Source organism: Mobula hypostoma, chromosome 3 (assembly GCF_963921235.1).
Source record: "Mobula hypostoma chromosome 3, sMobHyp1.1, whole genome shotgun sequence".
Taxonomy (NCBI): domain Eukaryota; kingdom Metazoa; phylum Chordata; class Chondrichthyes; order Myliobatiformes; family Myliobatidae; genus Mobula; species Mobula hypostoma.
Window position 1 is genome coordinate 69,236,103 of NC_086099.1, and position 24,954 is coordinate 69,261,056.

At 41.0% G+C, this 24,954-nt stretch overlaps 1 protein-coding gene across 1 annotated transcript in view; it reads right to left on the reverse strand.

Moving 5' to 3' along the window:
- chrna9a (cholinergic receptor, nicotinic, alpha 9a) overlaps nucleotides 1-10,278 on the reverse strand; it is a 38,632-nt gene extending 28,354 nt beyond the window's left edge. Inside the window, exon 1 of the mRNA XM_063042457.1 lies at nucleotides 10,194-10,278. Within this exon, the coding sequence (XP_062898527.1) occupies nucleotides 10,194-10,278 (85 nt within the window). The remainder of the gene's footprint in view (nucleotides 1-10,193) is intronic.
- Nucleotides 10,279-24,954: the final 14,676 nt, after the last annotated feature.

Below are 24,954 nucleotides of genomic sequence, written 5' to 3' on the forward strand. Positions count from 1 at the left end.
TGGAATAAACCTTCATAGTCTTGTTTATTAGATTATTTATTTCATAGTCTTGTTTATTAGAAGCGCGGAGAGTTTAAAAAGGAAGGTTGCTACCAACGGCTGTCTTTTGGATCGGGACTACAGAGCGTCGTGGGAGCTGAATTCTGAAGGAAGGCAGTTTTTTTAAAAACTTCTTCGAGTGCAAGAAGGACGAGACTGCACAGGCACGTGACGTCAACAGGACAGCGCAGAGAGTTTAAAAAGGAGACCACCCTATACAGCGGGCAACTGTCGGAGCTGGCAGTGGAGTGAGCGGTAGCAGAGTGTAGGGCTTTGGCTTCAACAGGCTTCGGCGGTAAACAGGAGGAGGCGAGAGCAAAGCACCAACTCTTTTTTTCTCCCCCCCCACCCCCCTTTTCGCAAATTGGCCCGGACAGACAGGAACAGCAGGGCTTTCACAGCTAATGGTACGAGCTAACGGTTTAAGAAGCTTGTCTGTTTGGCGAGGTAAGTGGGTGAGTAGACTTATTTTTCCTATTTCATTCCTGTAGAATTAGATAGCATGCCTGCAGGGTTAGTGCTTTGTTCAGGGTGTCAGATGTGGGAATCCTGGGAGTCCTCCAGCCTCCCTGATGGCCACATCTGCACCAGGTGCACCGAGATGCAGCTCCTCAGAGACCGTGTTAGAGTTCTAGAGCTGCAGCTTGATGACCTACTGCTTATCAGGGAAAGCGAAGAGGTGATAGACAAGAGCTACAGGGAGGTAGTCATCCCTAGGCTACAGGGGTCAGAAAACTGGGTCACTGTCCAGAGAGGGAAGGGAAATGACCGGATAGTGGAGACCACACCTGTGGCTGTCCCCCTCAGCAACAAATATCTTGTTCTGGATGCTGTTGAGGGGAATGACCTGACAGGGGACGCCCACGGTGACTGGGTCTCTGGCACTGAGCCTGGCACTGTTGTGCAGGAGGGAAGGAGGGAGAAGAGGAATGCGGTAGTCGTGGGGGATTCCATAGTCAGGGGAATGGACAGGAGATTCTGTGAGCCTGATAGAGATACCCGCATGGTGTGTTGCCTCCCAGGTGTCAGGGTATGGGATGTCTCGGATCGGGTCCAGAATATTCTAAAGGGGGAGGGTGAGCAGCCAGTTGTCTTGGTACATGTTGGTACCAATGACATAGATAGGACAAAGGAGGAGGTCCTGAAGAGAGATTTTCAGGAATTAGGAAGGAAGCTGAGAAGCAGGGCCTCCAGGGTAGTAATCCCGGGATTGCTAACTGTGCCAAGTGCTAGAGAGGGCAAGGGTAGTAGGATCAGGCAGATGAATGTGTGGCTGAGAGACTGGTGCAGGGGGCAGGGCTTCAGATTCTTGGATAATTAGGATCTCTTCTGGGGGAAGTATGACCTGTTCAAAATGGACAGGTTACACCTGAACCCGAAGGGGACCAATATCCTGGCGGGAAAGTTTAATAGAGCTGTTAGGGAGGGTTTAAACTAATTTGGCAGGGGGATGGGAACCAGAATAACAGAGCGGAGGAAGGGGAAAACAGAAATAAATCTAAGATAGTGAGCAGTAAAGATGTCTGGAAAGACAGGCAGGTGATGGGGCAAATTTGTAGCCATTGGGATGAGTTGCAGTGCAAAAAAGTTGCGGTGAAATCAAAGCAAAAAGTACGAAATACTGGTCTTAAGGTGTTATACTTAAATGCACGCAGCATAAGGAATAAGGTGAATGATCTTGTCATACAGCTACAGATTGGCAGGTATGATATTGTGGCCATCACTGAGACGTGGCTAAAGGATGCTTATCTCTGGGAGCTGAACGTCCAAGGATACACGGTGTATCGGAAGGATAGGAAGGTAGGCAGAGGGGGAGGTGAGGCTTTATTGGTAAGAAATGATATTAAATCATTAGAAAGAGGTGACATAGGATCGGAAGGTGCAGAATCTTTATGGGTTGAGCTAAAAAATCGTAGGGGTAAAAGGACCCTGATGGCAGTTATTTATAGGCCTCCAAACAGCTGTAGCGATGTGGACTACAAATTACAACAGAAAATAGCTTGTCAGAAGGGCAGTGTTATGATAATAGTGGGGGATTTTAAAATGCGAGTGGATAGGGAAAATCAGGTCGGCAGTGGATCTCAAGAGAGAGAATTTGTAGAATGTCTGCGAGATGGCTTTTTAGAACAGCTTGTTGTTGAGCCCACTGGGGGATCGGCTGTACTGGATTGAGTATTGTGTAATGAACCGGAGGTGATTAGAGAGATTGAGGTGAAGGAACCCTTAGGAGGCAGTGATCATAACATGATTGAGTTCACTGTGAAATTTGAAAAAGAGAAGCCGAAATCTGATGTGTCGGTATTTCAGTGGAGTAAAGGAAATTACAGTGGCATGAGACAGGAACTGGCCAAAGTTGACTGGAAAGGGACACTGGCGGGAAAGACGGCAGAGCAGCAGTGGCTGGAGTTTATGCGAGAAGTGAGGAAGGTGCAAGACAGGTATATTCCAAAAAAGAAGAAATTTTCAAATGGAAAAAGGATGCAACCGTGGTTGACAAGAGAAGTCAAAGCCAAAGTTAAAGCAAAGGAGGGGGCATACAAAGAAGCAAAAATTAGCGGGAAGACAGAGGATTGGGAAGTTTTTAAAACCTTACAAAAGGAAACTAAGAAGATCATTAAGAGGGAAAAGATCAACTATGAAAGGAAGCTAGCAAATAATATCAAAGAGGATACTAATAGCTTTTTCAAGTATATAAAGAGTAAAAGACAGGTGAGAGTAGATATAGGACCGATAGAAAATGATGCTGGAGAAATTGTAATGGGAGATAAGGAGATGGCAGAGGAAGTAAATGAGTATTTTGCATCAGTCTTCACTGAGGAAGACATCAGCAGTATACCGGACACTCAATGGTGGCAGGGAAGAGAAGTGTGCACAGTCACAATTACAACAGAGAAAGTACTCAGGAAGCTGAATAGTCTAAAGGTAGATAAATCTCCCAGACCAGATGGAATGCACCCGTGTGTTCTGAAGGAAGTAGCTGTGGAGATTGCGGAGGCATTAGCAATGATCTTTCAAAAGTCGATAGATTCTGGCATGGTTCCGGAGGACTGGAAGATTGCAAATGTCACTCCGCTATTTAAGAAGGGGGCAAGGAAGCAAAAAGGAAATTATAGACCTGTTAGCTTGACATCAGTGGTTGGGAAGTTGTTGGAGTTGATTGTCAAGGATGAGGTTACGGAGTACCTGGAGGCATATGACAAGACAGGCACAACTCAGCATGGATTCCTTAAAGGAAACTCCTGCCTGACAAACCTATCACAATTTTTTGAGGAAATTACCAGTAGGCTAGACAAGGGAGATGCAGTGGATGTTGTATATTTGGATTTTCAGAAGGCCTTTTACAAGGTGCCACACATGACGCTACCTAACAAGATAAGAGCCCATGGAGTTATGGGAAAGTTACATACGTGGATAGAGCGTTGGCTGATTGGCAGGAAACAGAGAGTGGGAATAAAGGGATCCTATTCTGGTTGGCTGCTGGTTACCAGTGGTGTTCCACAGGGGTCCATGTTGGGGCCGCTTCTTTTTACATTATACATCAACGATTTGGATTATGGAATAGATGGCTTTGTGACTAAGTTTGCTGACAATACGAAGATAGGTGGAGGGGCCAGTAGTGCTGAGGAAACGGAGAGTCTGCAGAGAGAAGAATGGGCAAAGAAGTGGCAAATGAAATACAATGTTGGAAAGTGTATGGTTATGCACTTTGTCAGAAGAAATAAACAGACAGACTATTATTTAAATGGGGAAAGAATTCAAAGTTCTGAGATTTAACGGGACTTTAGAGTCCTCGTACAGGATACCCTTAAGGTTAACCTCCAGGTTGAGTCAGTAGTGAAGAAGGCGAATGCAATGTTGGCAATCGTTTCTAGAGGAATAGAGTATAGGAGCAGGGATGTGATGTTGAGGCTCTATAAGGCGCTGGTGAGACCTCACTTGGAGTACCGTGAGCAGTTTTGGTCTCCTTATTTAAGAAAGGATGTGCTGACGTTGGAGAGGGTACAGAGAAGATTCACTAAAATGATTCCGGGAATGAGAGGGTTAACATATGAAGAACGTTTGTCCGCTCTTGGACTGTATTCCTTGGAGTTTAGAAGAATGAGGGGAGACCTCATAGAAACATTTCGAATGTTGAAAGGCATGGACAGAGTGGATGTGGCAAAGTTGTTTCCCATGATGGGGGAGTCTAGTATGAGAGGACATGACTTAAGGATTGAAGGGCGCCCATTCAGAACAGAAATGCGAAGAAATTTTTTTAGTCAGGGGGTGGTGAATCTGTGGAATTTGTTGCCACGGGCAGCAGTGGAGGCCAAGTCATTGGGTGTATTTAAGGCAGAGATTGATAGGTATCTGAGTAGCCAGGGCATCAAAGGTTATGGTGAGAAGGCGGGGGAGTAGGACTAAATTGGGAGAATGGATCAGCTCATGATAAAACTGCAGAGCCGACTCAATGGGCCGAATGGCCGACTTCTGCTCCTTTGTCTTGTCTTATGACTATCTATCGATCCCAGAATTTAAAAAAGTCAAAGACTCTGTCTCTACTGCTCTTTGAAGAATAAAGCTCCAAAGACTCATCATCCACAAGGGTATTATTTTTAACCATGAACCTGTCTTAAGTGTGCCATCCTTTTATGTTAAACATCAAACCCTAATTTTCAGTTTTCCTACAAGAGGAAACACTTTGTGCACATCACTTTTCTCAGAATGCCTTAGGAAACTTCCATTTTTCAAACTCTACCATTGATAGTCAATTCAAATCCAGAAGTGGTTAAATGAGAAGACAGTAAACTTCATTTAATCTTCTAAAATGAGGTAATGAGTAATCTTATGCATTTGCATTTTCCTTTGAAACCACAGGTAGTTTTTAGCTCATTTAACCTAAGCTAAGTCAAAACCTAATTCACGTTTTCAGCTTATCAATAAGTATCCTGTTAAACTAAGCTAGTTCAGTCCACCTTTAGTCCAAGGTTTGGAACAGCGCAAGTGAGACACAGTCATTTCAGGTCACCAAAATGAGATTATGCTTATCTTAGATATTGGGCCCACGTATGCAATTTGTGCAAGAGACTAATGGGTTACAATAGTGCCAGCATAATTATACTGTACATCCATTGGTTAATCTGCTGATACTTTCACTGCTTCCCAACAAGAGCAAGTTCTATTGAAAATACAATTCATTTATTTCTTTCCAAATGATCACTAAAAATACATTTTATGGTGGTGCTTATGATAATAGTACATATGATAATTGGATTATGAAAATGATTTTGTCTTTTTTAACTGTGTGGAATGGCTGGCTATTTATAATTCATTTATTTTCTGAAATTTGGTTATTACTGGCATGGCCACTTTAAATGCCTTTCCTTAAGTGAAGTGCCATCTAGTAGGCAGTGGTGAGCTGTGTTGGTGAAAATATTCCTGTAATATTATTAGTAGTGATTTCCAAGATTTAAACTCATTGAAAAGAAGGGCTGGTGAAATATTTGCAAATCAGGATGCTGTCTGCCTTAGCGAGAACTTGTAGGAAGTGGTGCACTTGGTATCCTTGTTCTCTCAGAGTCACAGATTCATTAACTAATATGATACAACTGGTGTCCACGCCGACCTAGATTCACAATTAAACTAATCCCTGTTGACCCATGCTTCTCCAAACCTTTCCTATCCATGTATCTGTTTGTCCAAGTGTCCGTTAAATGTTATTATTGTACCTGTCTCATCCACTTCCTCTCTGCTGTCAGAGTAGCCAGAATGAGTAAACACCGAGGATTTTTTAGGTGGCACAAACTTCAGCCACTCTACCTGTTAACGGTAGGAGTGAATCCTTATGTTAGGCTGCTTTGAGCTGGACGGTGTCAACCTTTTTGAGAGTCATTGGAATTGGTTTCCTCCAGGCTTACAAATCAGCATGTGCCTCTTTATGCACATGGCAAACATTTACTAACTGTTAAGGAAAATTGTAACTTAATGTGGGTGGACTGCTACGAACTTTGGTTGAAGATTAAAAGGCCACAATAAGCAGTATTTAATACTCCAGGTCAAAATGGGTAGGTAAGGTGATGTGATACACAGCTTCCAACAGTCCTGAAGAAGCCACACTACACTGTGAATGAACCAGTTGCCTGATTGTGTTGCATGTGCAGTGTTAGTAATTGATTGTTACATCTGGTATGACTTTGTGTAGCTGGGACAGATTATCCTGAGCAGCGATCTCCCACCTTTCTGCTTCAGTTAGTCAGGCTCCTGATGCTTCTACTCCTTTGGTTGGTACCCTGACAGTAGAACTGAGGAGAGCATGTAAACCTGTCCTAACCATTTGATTCCCAATGTGATGGCAAGACCAATCAGCCAGTCTCGGCCTGAAACGTCGACTGCACCTCTTCCTAGAGATGCTGCCTGGACTGCTGCGTTCACCAGCAACTTTGATGTGTGTTAGTCAAAGAGCATGTTGTCTTTGGAGGCAGTAGGTCCACTATCATTGCCACCTAGCAGGAAGGGAAAATGGAGGGTTGCGGAGGCTAGATCATTGTGGGTATATGAAAAGGAAGTAGATTTGGGAATTGACGGCTGCAGGGAACTGCCACAGAAGGGGAAGTTGTAATGGATCAGCAATGATCATATAGAAGGAGGGTAGACGAGGGGCTGAATAGCTTCTTCCTCCTAGTTTCTTATCACACTTCAGACAATACCACAGAAGGCTGATGTTGTCACACAAGCAACACTGGGTTACAACTTATGCCAATCATGAACATTCCTCCACTGTCATTGCTAGATTTTAGGCAACTTCCCACAAATTATAATATAAAGCAACAGTAATTAAGTAGTACTTAAAAACACATATTTTAATTATTTCAGTGTTCTGGAAAGATAAAAATTTGCTCCAACATCCACCAATGAAACAATTCCTTGAAAAGCAACATCAGAAACATTTTAATTCTACTCTGTAAGTTTGCTCTGAGGAATGCGCTTAGTGATTTAAAGAACATTATTGTCCCTTTTAGATAGAAACAAGTTTGAAATGACAAGTCTGGAAAGATGCTTAAAAATTAGACTTTAAATATCTGCCACAAGAGATTCTGAAGATGCTGGAAATCTTCAGCAACATGCAGAAAATGCTGGAGGAACTCAGCAAGTCGGGCAGCATCTGTGGAGAGGAATGAAAAGCCCACGTTTCCGGGCCGAAACTCTTCATCAATCTTGGCCAAAGGCGTTGACAGTTTACTCTCCTCCACTGATGCTGTCTAACTTGCTGAGCTCCTCCAGCATTTTGTGAGTGTTCTTTAAATGGCTTCTGCATAAAATAGTTTCCTTACTCAAAACTATCCAATGAAATTCAATATTATATAAGAAAACAATAAACCTTTAAATTATTTTTCTCTCTCCAGACTACTTTTTTCCTCTTTTTGTATATTTTGAGACCAGCAATGAATCTGGCCTGACCAAATTTGAGAAATGCGATTTGATATTTCCATTAACTTACTGTACAAAAATTGCATAAATGAAAATAGCCAGTACGTAATATAGTCTTACCAATTATGAACAGTGCATTAAAGAGGAAAATAAATTCATAAGCCAAGAGGCAGGTTGGTAACTTCATTCTCCAATATCTTCACCTCAGATCGACTAAGAAAGAGTATGTCTTTGCAGAAAGAACTATTATCAAAATGTAATACTTTTTATCGAACCAATAAAGTCCTTAAATTGATGGGCATAATCCCCAAAGATAGTCGGTTGCAGGAAGAGTTCTCTGTAACTCGCCGAAGTGCTCCAGGTGAGAGCTGGCCTGTGCTACAGGAGACGCAAGCGTTGCGCGCGACCAGGTGAGGCGGCTCCACGCAGGGATCCAACTGGTGAGTGGCAGGAGGCTGCAGGGTGGCGAATGAATCGAACGGGCTAATCTGTTAAACTCGCTTCAGGAAAATAATGCAGCTCGGTGTCACAGACTAACATAATTCTTGCCTTAAGACCACGAGCAGGTGGATGAGATACTCGTTCGTAATGTTATGGTTATTTAGCCTGTAGTTCTAAACAACTGGGCGTCATTTTTCAATGTTGATTTATTTTGCGTTCTCGAGGCGAGTGATCTACTAACTGCGGTTAACGAATCAACTGGTTAAAAACGGTCTTGGAGCAAGAGGGAGAAATGCACAAAGAGACGGACACTCAAGCAGTAAAATTCTCCAGTCAATGAATTATTCAAGTGAATACGAAGACAGGAACATGGCGCGGACTATGGGTCAGCGGTGTAAATTTTCAGTTACTCCTTTAATACAGCGCACCACTCCTGAAATACTATTCGGTTGGTGCAGACTGAGATGAAACACGTGGAAAACACACAACAAAAGCTGTATTTAAAAGACAAATCGCATGTATCGGGAGAGTCTGTTAAAATCACTAAAGCTAATATAAGAGGAAAATACTGAAATACAGAAACAGAAAATTCTGAAAAAAAATCAAGCAGGTGATGGGATTGAGCCAACCCATCAGATCAATAAATATCAGAAAGCAAACAATTTATTTTAATGAATCTCAGGAAATTGATGATTGATTAAAATTCCAGCTAGGTTTCTTGATTAAAATCAGAATGATTTCTTTAAAAAATAATGCATTTTGTGTGTGCTGCATTGAGTACAAGAGCTGGGATGTTATGTTGAAGATGTACAAGATGCTGGTGAGGGAAAATTTGGAGCACTGTGTGCAATTCTGGTCACCTACCTGCAGAAAAGACATCAATAAGATTGAAAAAGTACAGAGAAAATTTACAAGGATGTTGCCTTGAGTTAGAGGGAAAGGTTGAATAGGTAGGACTTTTTTCCCTGGAGCATTGGAAAAAGAGGAGAGATTTAACAGAGGTATACAAATTTATGGGGTTATAGATAGGATAAGTACTAGCAGGCTGAGGTTAGGTGAGACTAGAACCAAAGGTGAGAGATGAAATATTTACGGGGAACCTGTGGTACGAATGTGGAATGAACTGCCAGTGAATCTACATTCAATTGAAATATTTAAGAAAAGTATGGAGAGCTATGGTCCAGTTACAGGTTGATGGGATTAGGCAGAATAACATTTCGGTGTGGATTAGATGGACCATAGGCCCTGTTTTTGAGCTGTTGTGCTCTAAGACTCTGTAAGTCATCTCTATCATAGAATAACTCACTTGAAGAGTCGTAACAGCAGGACAGAAACTTATCCTCAACCTGTGGTATGTGCTTTCATGCTTTTATGTATTTTGTCTGAGGGAAGAGGGAAGGAGAGAGAATGACTTGGGAAGAAGGGGTTTTTGATGATTTTAGCTGCTTCCCAAGGCAGTACAAAGCATGGACAGGCTCAGGGAAAGGGAGGCTGATTTACATGATAGACTTGACTGTGTTGACAACTCTGCACATAGTTGCATTCTTGGGTAGAGCAGTTGCCGCGACAAACTGTGATGCATCTGGACTGGATGCTTTCTATGTTGCATCTATAAAAGTTAGTGAGGGTCAATGGGGACCTACTGAATTTCCTTAGCATTCAGAGGAAGTAGAGGCAATGATGTGCTTTCTTGGCCATAGCATCAATCTGGTTGGACAAGATAAGCTGTTGGTAATATTTGCACCAAAAACATGAGCTCTTAACCACTTCCATCTCAGTGGCTTTGAAACATAGAGGGGTGTGTGCTCCACTCTATTTCCTGATGTCAAAGTTTTGCTGACATTGAGAGAGAGGTTGCTGTCTAGACACTGTACCACCTGACTCTCTATCTCCTTCCTGTACTCTGTCTCATTGTTGTTTGAGATCCCACCCACTATGGTGGAATCACCTTTGAACTTGGGGATGGAGTTAGAGCAGAATCTAGTCACAGAGCTGTGAGTGTATAGGGACTAAGGTAAAATATGTAACTCACTTATTAATGATACTATGGAATCTGCTTAAGCTACTTTCTAGCCGTGTGTTCTATGTCACACTGTCTTGCTACTTTAATAAACTTATCTTTTTCTGGATCAGTTGCCAATTTATCTTAATTCAGTTTGATTTTTAACTTCTATTTGAAGAAGGTGTACTATCTACATTTAGCAATCCATATAATGTAGGTTTGAAACATTACATTGACTGTAAGATTGTCTTCTGTGTCCATTAAATCCTTTGCACATGAGTCATCTATTTGTCATTTAACTTACATATGTTCAAATGACACTGACCAGGTTTAATGGCTGTGTCCAAATGACAAGTATAGTTTGAATTACTCACTGTAGATTTGACCATGTTGATATTACTCAGAGGAATTTTAATTTATCACATTTTCTCTCTGCTAGAAATAATTCCATGATTCAAGAGTAATAATTTTAAAAATTATTTTAGGAAACTGAAAATATACTTCTAAGTATATTTTGAATTTGAATTTAAGAAAAAGAACTATTGCCTAATTGTGCAACTACAGCACCAAATGAAATGTTATTGAAAGTCCTTTGCTTTTAATTGAGTTTCCAGGAGGACAAAAGGAGGTTCTTCTTTTGCCTTTTTTAATACTATTAGTGGATCGGCCAAATACCTGTAATACAAGCTTTCATCAGAGGTCAATTTTAGCACAGAGTGCATTAACAAGTTTTATGTTTCTGAATCTCATTTATCTGCTCTAATTAATAATGAGTGGGCATCACTGCCTCTTTTAATCTCTAACAATTATTTAAGTTGTATAATACAAATGTAGTATCATGTTGCATTGCCAGTGTGATATCAGGGTGACAAGGTAACAGAGACATTGTTTGTTTGCTGGGGTAAGATCATTCATTGAAGAAAACAAGTATATAATTTTCTACATTCCTCTGACACTGTAAATTTTGCATAATCAAATCTACACATTCCCAATGTTCCTCCTAAACGCAATGTATTTTCAAATCCATCAACGTTGATGCATGTGCAGACATTTCTTTGGAGGGATAGTGAGGATTAGAAGGTATGCTATTTTGGTTTCTCCTTCATTAATAAAATGTTTTATACATCATAAGTAAGAGAAAATCTGCAGATGCTGGAAATCCAAGCAACAGACACAAAATGCTGGAGGAACTCAGCAGGCCAGGCAGCAACTATGGAAAAGAGTACACTTGACGTTTTGGGCCGAGACCCTTTGGCAAGACGTCTCTTTTTTTTTACAAGCACAGTGCACTAGATCACCCCATTTAGAAATCAATGGTGCATAGCTGTCTACCAGGAGGCAATTAGTACATTGACCGATTCACAGACCATCAGTGAGGAGGAAGAAAACAGAAGTGTTTGGAATCCAAGGCTAGTGCATCCAAAAGCATTGAGAATGCACATTTTGAAGTCACAAATGATATACTTTGTGAATACAATAGTAAGATATTAACCCTCTTGGTCTGCCTTGATCTATCAGATTGATCTGATAAGTAAATAGGCACGGTAGCCTAGTGGTTATCATAACACTTTACTGTGCAGCGACCCAAGCTGAATTCCCACCGCGGTTTGTAACAAGTTTGTACATTCTCCCAATGACTGTGTGGGTTTCCTCTGTTTGGTTGACAAATTTTACACGTACAAAGGAAATGTAAGTTTATGCAACTCTCTCTCTCTCTCTCTCTCGGAGCCACCATTTTAGAAAACCAAGCTCTTCAGCCCAACTTGTTCATACACACTGTGTTGCCCAACAATCTAGTCCCATCTCTTTACATTGGCTCATAGATCCCTGTCCTCTCTTAAGCATTTATTGAGTTGAAATGGCTTTCAAACTCATATTCAGATTTATTTATCATGTGTACATGGAAATATACAGTGAAATGCACCTTTTGCATGAACAACAGATGTGCTGGAGGCAGCCCATAAGTGTCACCACATGTTCTAGTATAGCATACTTGCAATGCCTGGCAGAACAAGACAGAACTCAACAAGTAATAGAACAACAATAGCAAATGAACTTCTTTCCTCACCCCCATCCACCCATACGGACATTTACCAACTCCAGGACAGACCTTCCGTCCCAAATCTCCAGCCTCCCGTCTCCAGGCTTTGGTCATCGGGCTTTGACTTCTGGACTTCCGATCAAGCTTTGGGCTTCAATCTTAATTTAAAACAATGTCCCTTTGTTCATCAGAATCAAGTTTATTATCATTGTCTTATATGATGTAAAATTTATATTTGTGGCCATAATACAGTACAAAGACATATATAAAAATACTATAAAATACAAAATGTATAAATTACAAGTATAAATGATAAAATAAATTGTGCAAAAAAAGGAATAATGAGGTAGTGTTCATGGATTCATGGGCCATTCAGAAATGATGACTCATGAATTGGTGAAGCATGTTTGCAGCCACCATGTCAAGCCTCCTTAGCTAAATCCCCTACTTAACGCATGCTTTTCCCTCCAACCACACTGGACTAACTGGCTCTTATCACCGCCCAACCTACTTCCTGCCTACACCACCCCATCACCCAGGTCAACTGATCATCTCCTCATTTCCTTATCATAGCAGGCCCCCAAAGTCTTTCCTCACACTGTCAACCACCCTTCAACACAGATTCCAACTTTCTCATACCCACACCGTGACAATCCTTCACAGACACCTATTTCTTTGCCACCATGCCCTCTCAAATGCACCCCTTCCCTACTCCAAATGCCCACACAAGATCATCCAATGTCTTGGATGATGTCACGGTGACATAGCACGTGGAGGCAGACCCTCTGGCCTACTGAGACCACACCATACATCAACTACCCCTTTCCACTAAACCTACACTAATCTCATTCTATTCTCCCCACTGTCCTCTCAACTCCCAGATCCCACCATACACCAGGAACAACTAACAGTAGTGAATTAACCAACAAACCTGCATGACTTTGGGTTATGTGAGGAAACCAGTGCTCCACGGCAAAACCATGTGGTCATAAGGTAAATGTACAAACTTCACATGGACAGCATCCGAGGTCAGGATCAAACCGGATTCTCTGGAACTGTGAGACAGTTCTCTACTTTTGATTATTTAAAAAAAACATTTTCATAAATATATTTATGCAGGAAATAGATAGAAACAGTACATCTTTCTTCACATTCATAGTATCATCAAAACATGTATCAAAGACAGCTTGGTGTTCAACACAATCTTTTGTGTATTTAATATTTCAGTAGTATTTGAGTAATATTGAGGATTAAGCATTCTTGTTCATTTAAATAATTCATTATGGGTTACTGTGTAAGAATAAGTGAATTGCATATGTCATGACACTACCATATGATACATGCGCATGTCATGTAAAGTAAACACGAACTAAGACTCACATCTCCCATCTTTACCTTTCAAATTACTTTAATGTTTCGGAATTACAAATCATAACAGTGGTGATGAGGATTTTTAAAATGAACCTAAGATGACTACCTACCCGTTGAAGCACTGCAAAACTTTCAAGTTAAAAATAAGCCATTTTGGAAGGAAAAACACAATTAAGTTAAACAAGGCAGAAAATGGAAGAACTCATGCTTTCATAAACAGTGAGTACTGGGTGATAGTAATCATGAAAAATAAGACCAGTAATAGCTGGCTACATCAGAAAGACAGACGCATTCAGTTGCTCAATGGGTAACTGGCTCATGTATACTGAGCTACTTGAACAGTATTTTGAAGCAAGTGAAATAGCCAATGTGTACCAACTTTGTTGAGTGCATTGGGTTTAAAGGCATACAGTTTGCTTTGAAGTTTAACTGCTACAACCAAACTAGCCAAAATGAACTTTGCTGATATCATGAAAGTAATACAGAAACATTTGGAACCAAAGCCATTGTTGACTATGGATCGCTTTAGGTCACATAGCAAAATCAAAAGGAAAGGGAATCTATTTCATCGTAATTGGCTAAATTGAAGAGAAATCTGAGCATTGCAAGTTCAATGATGGGTTTAATGGTGCACCAAGAGATCATTTAGTTTGTGGAATCTTACAAGAAAGCATTCAAAAACAGCTTCTAACTGAAGCACAACATTTAAAAGAGCAGTTGAAATAGCTATATCAATGGAGACAGCAGAAAGAGATGCAATTAAGTTGCAGTCAGGAATGAAAGTGAGCATGAAGAAAATTGTAGCATCGAGATGGAAAGAGCATGTCAAGCAACAAAAATAAATAGACTGCACAGTAAAGAAGCTAAAAAGTCAAGTTGCAGTTTGGAAAAACCTCTAATTTGCATCCTGTTGATGAAAAATCTGATAATGATGAATATGACACAGGACTGGCTAGCCTTGATATTTACCATGTGAAAGCTAACAATAGACAAACAGTATGACTTACACCAGAAGTGAATAGCAAATTAATTAAAATAAAATTAGACACTGGTTCAGCTGTTTCATAAAATGAGGTTGAATTACATTTCAAAGATATTCAACTGAAGCCTACAGATATCCAACTAAGAACTTATAATGGAGAAAAGAAAACTCTTGTGGGAATGACATTTGTAACAGTGAAACAGAACAACCGACAAGCCACATTGGGCTTGTATGTGGTCAAAACAGGTGACCAGCATTATGGGATATGATTGGATGAGACAACTGCAATTTGATTGGAGATCCATCCACCATTTGCATGCTACATTCCCTGCAATAGAGTCAACTGAAAGCAAATTAAGAAAGGTACTGGATGATGCCACAACTGTCTCCATGCTGTACAACATGAACTGATCCTCAACAGAGGGCATAGCGGTGTTGGTCCCAACCCCTGTGCTTCTGGTTGGAAAGCATATTGGACCAAGAAAGGGCTCAGAGGGATCGTGAAAGTAATGAAAACAGTGATCCAACTACAACAGTTCTTGTAGGTAACATATCTGTTAATGTTAATCAGGCAGTTACTTGTGAAATGTGCTTGGTTTTAAGCTAGAAGAAAGTTCAAGGAGATTCAGGAAAGTTGCAATCATTCAGCTTTTGTAAGTATAAAGAACCAAAATCTACCCCATGTGCATTAAGGTTATTGCATTCAACTGGGAGACAAAAAGCTACTTGTAAAAGTAGATGCAAAGACCAAAGCCGAGTTGGATGAATGGAAGGTCAAAAAGAAAGCAGTCAATGAAGGTATGAAAACAGAAGATTCATCAGGTGATGCTTTTCTTTTCTTTCTTGGTTTCATGGCTACCCAGAGAACTGAAGAACTTCAGCATTGTATGCTTTGATAATAAAATGAATCTTTGAACCTTTGATGATGTTGTGGATGAGGAGACCCAGAGGAGCAATCAGATCATAAAGGGACCAACAGAAGGATTAACAAGAGAATACTCCAGTGAGCTAAACGCACCTTCCCAAGATCAAGATGCGCATCCTAGAAAGAATGAGAAAGAGAAAGACAAAGGTGTGAAATAAAGAAGGAACGTGAGAAAGAAAGAAGTAGATCCAGATTGAAAATGAGAAAAAAGGTGTCCAGAGCTGTCAGGACCACTTCTTGCAGTCTCAGAGTCAACTCCTACAACCACCATGGAAGGAGCCCCAGAACCTGAGAGTGTTTCATTGCTACAAGTTTCTTCTGTCAAGCAGAGTGAATCCCCTGTAAGGGAAGACATTAACCCACAAGAGTAAGAATTTCTCCACAGTGATTAAATCTTTAGGCCTGAATGGGGCAATTTAAAGTATACTATGCTGTGGATATCTAAACATTAGCTGTATTATATAGAATACACTGTATATAATTTGAGATGCATTCTATTTTGAGTTGGAGTTTATAGATAAGCAGGGAGCAGTGTTGTGTATTTAATACTTCAGTACTATTTAAGTAATATTGTAAGTATATTGTTGCATATGTCACAATGTTACCACGTGATACGTACATGCCTCACTTAAAGTAAACGTGAACTAAGACTCGCATCTCTTGGGCTCCTGCTTTTTCCTTTCAAATTAGTTTAATGTTTTGGATTTACAAAACTTAACAATATTCCCAACCAAACTCATCATCGAGCTTCAAGACTTGGGCATCTATACCTCCCTCTGCAACGTGATACTTAACTTCCTCATCAGCGGACCTCAATCAGTGAGGATTGGTAGCAACATCTCTTCCTCGCTGACCATCAACACAGGTGCATCCCTGCTCTACTCTCTGTACACACATGACTGTGTGACGAAGCCATCTTCGTATTCATCAACACACTCCTGTTGTTGGACGAATCACGGGTGACAATGAGGCAGACTACCAGGGTGAGGTAGGACACCTGCTTGAGTGGTCTGTAACTACAACCTCTTACTTAACGTCAGTAAAACTAAGGGTGACCTTATTCAGAGCTGTTTGTGCACAACAGGAGCAGGAAGGTAAATATGCTGCAGTCTACATTGGGGGCAATAAATGGTGGAGTGAGACAGCAGCTTTAAACTAATGGATATTAATGTATCAGGGTCAATCAGGCTTTAGATGATCTGAGCAATGGGATCAACATGCACGAAAAAGCACACCCTAACGCCTTCACCATCGTTTTGGGAGATTTTAACCAGGCCAGTCTGAAAAGAGATCTAAGCAATTACCATCATCAGATCACTTGCAATACCAGAGGAAACAACACAGTAGACCATTGCTACACCACCAACAAAAATGCCTACAGTGCTATTCCACGCCCCCACTTCAGGAGGTCTGATCACCTAGCTCCATGAATACAGGCAGAGACTGAAGACTGCAGCACCAGTAGTGAGGACAAAGAAGGTATTGGCAAGGGAAGCACAGGAGTGCCTATAGGACTGCTTTGAATCGGTGGACTGGACAGTATTCAGAGATTCAACTTCGAACCTGGATGAGTAAACTGCAGTTGTTACCAACTTCATTAAAACCTGTGTGGATGAGTGTGTGTCTACAAAGACTTACTGTACATTCCCAAACCAAAAGCCGTGGATGAACCAGGAGGTACATCATTTGCTGAAGGCTAGATCTGTGGCATTCAAGTCTGGCAACCCAGGCCTGCACCAGAAAACCAGGTATGGTTTGTGGAGAGCTATTTCAAGGGTAAAGAGACAATTTCGACTGAGTTGGAGGCGACATCGGATGCACAGCAACTCTGGCAGGGTTTGCAAGACATGACTTTCTACAAGGCGAAACCCAATAGCATGAATGGAGGCGATACTTCATTACCAGATGAACTCAACACCTTCTATGCCCGCTTTGAAAGGGAGAACACAACTACAGCTGTGAAGATCCCTGCTGCACCTGTGAGCCTGTGATCTCAGTCTCAGAGGCCAATGTTAGGCTGTCTTTAAAGAGAGTGAACCCTCACAAGGTGGAAAGTCCCGATGGAGTACCTGGTAAGGCTCTGAAAACCTGTGCCAACCAACCAGCGGGAGTATTCAAGGACATTTTCAACCTCTCACTGCTGTGGTTGGAAGTTCCCACTTGCTTCAAAAAGGCAACAGTTATACCAATGCCTAACAAGAATAATGTGAGCTGCCTTAATGACTATCACCCGGTAGCACTCATATCTACTGTCACGTGATCAGCGAAAATGAATTATGAATTGAGGCAGGTTTTATAAAAACAAACAAACATTTATTTAAACTCTGCTCAATAACAGCGAGAAGTATTCAAACGACTAACATAGCCGGAAGTTAACTGCTATACGGCAACTCTGGAACAGTTCTTAAAAGGGTAAATGCGAAAACAGTTCTTAAAGTGGTAAATTCAAACCCAGTCTTAAAATGGTAAATTGGAAAGCCCAAGTGATTTACACAGTCAATAAGGAGAGACTTCTCTGGAAATGGATTTCTTCGAAGATGTGACGTTATTGCTGATTCTCCAAAGCACTCACGACGAAGGAAATAATACGGCTTAAAGGAACTGATCTTTTCCTGGCGAGGGGACACTGCACAACTTCCCCGCTCTTGCAGGATTTATCTCAGGTACAGGTCACCACTTTATGGACGCATCCTCAATAGGGTCGATCCTTTATGAAGCCGCCAAATGATTCCAGCTTTATTCCGATCCTTCAGGTTCCCATCCTTTAATAAAGTCTTCACTCTCCAATACTACTGAAAAGGAAAATCAAAGATTTACCAACAAAGCTGGCAGCAATTTGTGAAACTGCCGGCACAACAATTTTACCTTGCAATAGAAAGTAAAACTCCGTTTTAAAATGAAACTGCATCATAAAATGAATATGCAGCAATATGGAGTAACTGACGAACTAACACGAAACTGAATGGAAAAACTAACTGCGTCACACCAGGGGTCTCCTTTATATACCAGTTGAGGTACAGGTCATCATGTGACCTCACACTGGCAGGAAAATTACAGCATTGACCTCTGCAAGACCATTACATCATGCTTATAAGACCGTCACAAGATACCCACGGGGTATGTAACACCTCCCTCCAAAAAAAGAAAATTTTGGTCTTTTAGGAGGAAACTTTTTAACAACTATTTACACAAAAAAGTACAAATGTATAAAATCTACAACATACATGATATACATAGTATCATACAGCATCTTGCAAACTAATATACAGTAAGAGTGTTACAAATGTTAAAATACCACTCCATTAAAAAAATTTACATTGTACATTTAACATCTAAGTAGACAGTTAGCGATCACATTCTCTTTTCCTTTAATATGAGTTATCAAAATATTATACTCCTGTAACATCAAACTCCAATTTAGTAATCTTCTATTTTTGTTTTTCATTTTACTCAAAAACACTAACGGAATATCATCGGTATAAACTATGAGTGGTTTCTGAGTAGTACCAACACACATTTCAAAATGTTGCAAAGCCAAAACAAGAGATAATAATTCCTTTTCTATAGTTGAATAATTTCTTTGATGGGCATTAAATTTCTTAGAAAAATAAGCTACCCGACGATCAATTTCATCACCCTCATCCCTTTGAAGTAACACTGCTCCTGCAGCTTCATCACTAGCATCTACAGCTAACAAAAATGTTTTTTTCAAAGCCAGGGGATCTGAGCACAGGTTGACGACATAGTATAGTTCTCAATTTATCAAAGGCCTCTTGAGAAGGCTCTGTCCAAACAAACTTTTTTTTCAAGAGGTTAGTTAATGGAAGAGCAATGTTAGCAAACTTCTTACAAAACTTATGGTAATATCCTACCATTCCCAAGAATCTTCTGAGAATTTTTTTTCCAGTCGGAGTGGGTACCTCTAAAATTGCCTGAACTTTTGCCTGAACAGGAGCTAATTTTCTTTGACCCACAATATAATCAAGGTAGGTCACCATGGCATGACCAAATTCACTTTTAGCTAAGTTAATAGTTAAGTTAGCCTTTGAAAGTATTTCAAATAGTTTCTCCACCGCAGTAATATGAGCTTTCCAAGTATCATTTCCTGTAACTAAATCATCAATTTACGCATCTATATCTTTTAACCCATGAATCACAGTATTAATCATCTGCTGGAAAGTACCTGGTGCATTCTTCATCCCAAAGGGAAGAACATTTTGTTCATACAACCCGGATGGAGTTACAAATGCAGAAATCTCTCTACCTCTATCTGTCAATGGAACACACCAATAACCTTTTAACAGATCAATCTTTGTAAGGAACTTTGCTTGTCCAACTTTGTCCACACAATCATCTTCCCTAGGGATCGGATTTGCATCAGTTTTTGTCACAGCATTTACCTTCCTGTAATCTGTACAAAACCGAATACTATTGTCTGGCTTAGGTACCATAACATATAGTAAACTCCAATTCGAATTAGAAGGTCTAATAATATTATTCTCTAACATAGGCTTAATTTCTTGTTCAGCAAGTTCACATTTTTCCCTGGTCATCCGATATGGATGATTTTTTATGGGTTTGGCATCTCCAACATCTACATCATGTGAAGCTACTGCAGTTCTTTTAGGAATGTCTAGAAATAAATCTCTATATTTAAAAATTAACTGATTAATCTGCTTTCTCTGCTCTGGCTGTAAATGAGTTAATTTCTCATCAATATTTTCCAGAATTGTTGAGTTTGGTAATCTGGCAGAAATAATTTTGGATTTAAAATGAGTTTCAGATGAATCATCCATTGAGTTCCCAATGGGATCAGATTCATTATTATTCAAGTCTTCATTTTCCCCTGAGCCGATTTTAAATTTTCCTTGGCTAAGCTACAAGCTTTATGTCTTTAAATTTTAAAACAAAATCAAATCAAAGGCATCTGTTAGTCTTGCGAGACCATGGATCTGCGCCTGGAAAGTCTTCACTCTCCAGGGTGCAGGCCTGGGCAAGGCTGTATGGAAGACCAGCAGTTGCCCATGCTGCAAGTCTCCTTTCTCCATGACACTGATGTTGTCCAAGGGAAGGGCATTAGGACCCATACAGCTTGGCACCAGTGCCGTCGCAGAGCAAAGTGTGATTAAGTGCCTTGCTCAAGGACACAACACATTGCCTCCGCTGGGGCTCGAACTCACAATCTTCAGGTCGCTAGTCCAATGCCTTAACCACTTGGCCACGTGCAGGGAAACATAATCCAACAAATTAGTGTGTACCTCTTTATTAATTCACTGCTCTTTCAACAAGGCCAAAGGTCCTCGAACTCTATGCCCAAACACAAATTCAAAAGGACTAAAACCTAATGATTCCTGCACTGCCTCCCGTACTGAAAAAGTAGTAAATGTATGCCCTCATCCCAGTCATTTTCATTTTCCACACAATATGTCCTAATCATAGTTTTGAGGGTAGAATGGAACCTCTCCAAGGCTCCTTGCGATTCTGGATGATATGCAGAGGAGGTAATCTGTTTTGCTCCTAGTTTATAAACTTTCTGCTGAAACAATCCAGACATAAAATTACTACCTTGATCAGATTGTATTTCCTTAGGTAAGTCAAAACAAGTAAAGAATTTTATAAGAGCCTTTATTACAGTTTTAGCTGTTATATTCCTGAGTGATATGGCCTCTAGAAACCTAGAAGCTGTGTACATGATGGTCAGCAAATACTGATGTCCAGTTTTAGTTTTTGGCTATGGGCATACACAATCTATAATAATTTTGGAAAACGGCTCACCAGATGCTGGAATAGGTTGCAGTGGGGCCACTGGAGTAACTTGATTAGGTTTACCTACAACTTATAACCATATAACCATATAACAATTGCAGCATGGAAACAGGCCATCTCGGCACTTCTAGTCCGTGCCAAACTCTTAGTCTCACCTAGTCCCACCGACCTGCACTCAGCCCATAACCGTCCACTCATTTCCTGTCCATATATCTATCCAATTCAACTTTAAATGACAACATCGAACCTGCCTCAACCACTTCTGCTGGAAGCTCGTTCCACACAGCTACCATTCTCTGAGTAAAGAAGTTCCCCCTCATGTTACCCCTAAACTTTTGTCCTTTAGCTCTCAACTCATTTCCTCTTGTTTGAATCTCCCCTACTCTCAATGGAAAAAGCCTATCCACGTCAACTCAATCTATCCCCCTCATAATTTTAAATACCTCTATCAAGTCCCCCCTCAATCTTCTACCCTCCAAACAATAAAGACCTAACTTGTTCAACCTTTCTCTGTAACTTAGGAGATGAAATCCAGGCAACAATTTAGTAAATCTCCTCTGTACTCTCTCAATTTTATTGACATCTTTCCTATAATTCGGTGACCAGAATTGTACACAATACTCCAAATTTGGCCTCATCAATGCCTTATATAATTTCAACATTACATCCCAACTCCTATACTCAATGCTCTGATTAATAAAGGCCAGCATACCAAAAGCTTTCTTCACCACCCTATCCACATGAGATTCCACCTTTAGGGAACTATGCACCATTATTCCTAGATCCCTCTGTTCTACTGCATTCTTCAATGCCCTACCATTTACCATGTATGTCCTATTTTGACTAGTCCTACCAAAATGTAGCACCTCACACTTTTCAGCATTAAACTCCATCTGCCATCTTTCAGCCCACTCTTCTAACTGGCCTAAATCTCTCTTCAAGCTTTGAAAACCCATTTCATTATCCACAACACCACCTATCTTAGTATCATCTGCATGCTTACTAATCTAATTTACCACCCCATAATCCAGATCATTAATATATATGACAAACAACATTGGACCCAGTACAGATCCCTGGAGCACACCACTAGTCACCGGCCTCCAATCTGACAAACAGTTATCCACCACTACCCTCTGGCGTCTCCCATCCAGCCACTGCTGAATCCATTTTACTACTTCGATATTAATGCCTAACAATTGAACCTTCCTAACTAACCTTCTGTGTGGAACCTTGTCAAAGGCCTTACTGAAGTCCATATAGACAACATCCACCGCTTTACCCTCGTCAACTTTCCGAGTAACCTCATCAAAAAATTCAATAAGATTTGTCAAACATGACCTTCCACGCACAAATCCATGTTGACTGTTCCTAATCAGACCCTGTCTATCCAGATAATTATATATACCATCTCTAAGAATACTTTCCGTCAATTTACCCACCACTGATGTCAAACTCACAGGCCGATGCTAGGTTTACTCTTAGAACCCTTTTTAAACAATGGAACAACATGAGCAATACGCCAATCCTCCAGCACCATCCCCGTTTCTAATGACATTTGAAATATTTCTGCCAGAGCCCCTGCTATTTCCACATTAACTTCCCTCAAGGTCCTAGGGAATATCTTGTAGACTTAGAATACCCGGAGACTTATCCACTTTTATATTCCTTAAAAGCACCAGTACTTCCTCTTCTTTAATTATCATACTTTCCATAACTACCCTTCTTGTTTCCTTTACCTTACACAATTCAATATCCTTCTCTTTAGTGAAAACCGAAGAAAAGAAATTGTTCAAAATCTCCCCCATCTCTTTTGGCTCTGCACATATCTGTCCACTCTGATCCTCTAAGGGACCAATTTTATCGCTCACTATCCTTTTGCTATTAATATAACTGTAGAAACCCTCTGGATTTATTTTCACCTTACTTGCCAAAGCAATCTCGTATCTTCTTCTGGCTTTTCTAATTTCTTTCTTAAGATTCTTTTTACATTCTTTATATTCTTCGAGCACCTCATTTACTCCAAGCTGCCTATACTTATTGTAGACCCCTCTCTTTTTCCGAACCAAGATTCCAATATCCCTTGAAAATCATGGCTCTCTCAAACTTTTAACCTTCCCTTTCAACCTAACGGGAACATAAAGATCCTGTACCCTCAAAATTTCACCTTTAAGTGACCTCCATTTCTCTATTGCATCCTTCCCATAAAACAAATTGTCCCAATCCACTCCTTCTAAATCCCTTTGCATCTCCTCAAAGTTAGCCTTTCTTCGATCAAAAATCTGGGTCCAGTCCTATCCTTCTCCAAAATTATATTGAAACTAATGATATTGTGATCACTGGACCCGAAGTGCTCTCCAACACATACCTCTGTCACCTGCCCTATCTCATTCCCAACACTGCCCCTTCTCTAGTTAGTACCTCTATGTATTGCTGCAAAAAACTATCTTGCACACATTTGACAAATTCCAAACCATCCAGCCCTTTTACAGAATGGGCTTTCCAGTCAATGTGTGGAAAATTAAAATCTCCCACAATCACAACCTTGTGCTTATTACAAATATCTGTTATCTCCTTACAAATTTGCTCCTCCAGTTCTCGGTCCCCATTAGGTGGTCTATAATACACCCCTATGTGTTACTACACCTTTCCCATTCCTCAATTCCACCCAAATAGCCTCCCTAGACGAGTCCACTAATCTATCCTGCAAGAGCACCGCTGTTATATTTTCTCTGACAAGCAATGCAACACCTCCCCCTCTTGCCCCTCCTATTCTATCACACTTGAAGCAACAAAATCCAGGAATGTTTAGTTGCCAATCACACCCCTCCTGCAACCATGTTTCACTAATAGCTACAACATCATATTTCCAGGTATCAATCCTTGCTCTAAGCTCATCCACCTTTCTTACAATGCTGCTAGCATTAAAACAGATGCATCTAAGAAACTCTCCACCTCTTACTCTCTGTTTATCTTTAATGGAATAGACAACTTTGTTATCTTTTTCTTCCTTCTCCCCTACATTTTTGGTCTGAGTGCTCCTGATATCTGTCCCCTGCCTATCCTCCCTCACACACTGTCTACCAGCTTTCTCTATTTGTGAACTAACCTCCTCTCTCCTAGTCGCTTCAATTTGATTCCCACTCCCCCAGCCATCTAGTTTAAAGTCACCTCAGTAGCCTTCACAAATCTCCCCACCAGGATATTGGTCCCCCTAGGATTCAAGTGCAACCCATCCTTTTTGTACAGGTCACACCTGCGCCAAAAGAGGTCCCAATGATCCAAAAACTTAAATCCCTGCTCCCTGCTCCAATTCCTCAGCCACGCATTTATCCTCCACCTCATTGCATTCCTACTCTCACTGTTGCGTGGCACAGGCAGTAATCCTGAGATTACTACCTTTGCAGTCCTTCTTCTCAACTTCCTTCCTAACTCCCTATATTCTCCTTTCAGGATCTCTTCCCTTTTCCTACCTATATCATTGGTACCTATATGTACCACAACCTCTGGCTCCTCTCCCTCCCACTTCAGGATATCTTGGATGCGATCAGAAACATCCCGGACCCTGGCACCAGGGAGGCAAACTACCATCCGGGTCTCCTGACTGCGTCTACAGAATTGCCTATCTGACCCCCTAACTATCGAGTCCCCTATTACTACTGCCCTCCTCTTCCTTTCACTACCCTTCTGAGCTAAAGGGCCGGACTCTGTGCCAGAGGCACGGCCATTGTTGCTTCCCCCGGGTAAGCTGTCCCCCCCAACAGTACTCAAACAGGAGTACTTTTTGTCAAGGGGCACAGCCACTGGGATACTCTCTATTACCTGACCCTTCCCCTTCCCCCTCCTAACCGTGACCCACTTGTCTGCCTCCCGTGGCCCTGGTGTGACCACCTGCCTGTAACTCCTCTCTATCAACTCCTCATTCTCCCTGACCAGATGAAGGTCATCGAGCTGCAGCTCCAGTTCCCTAACGCGGTCCC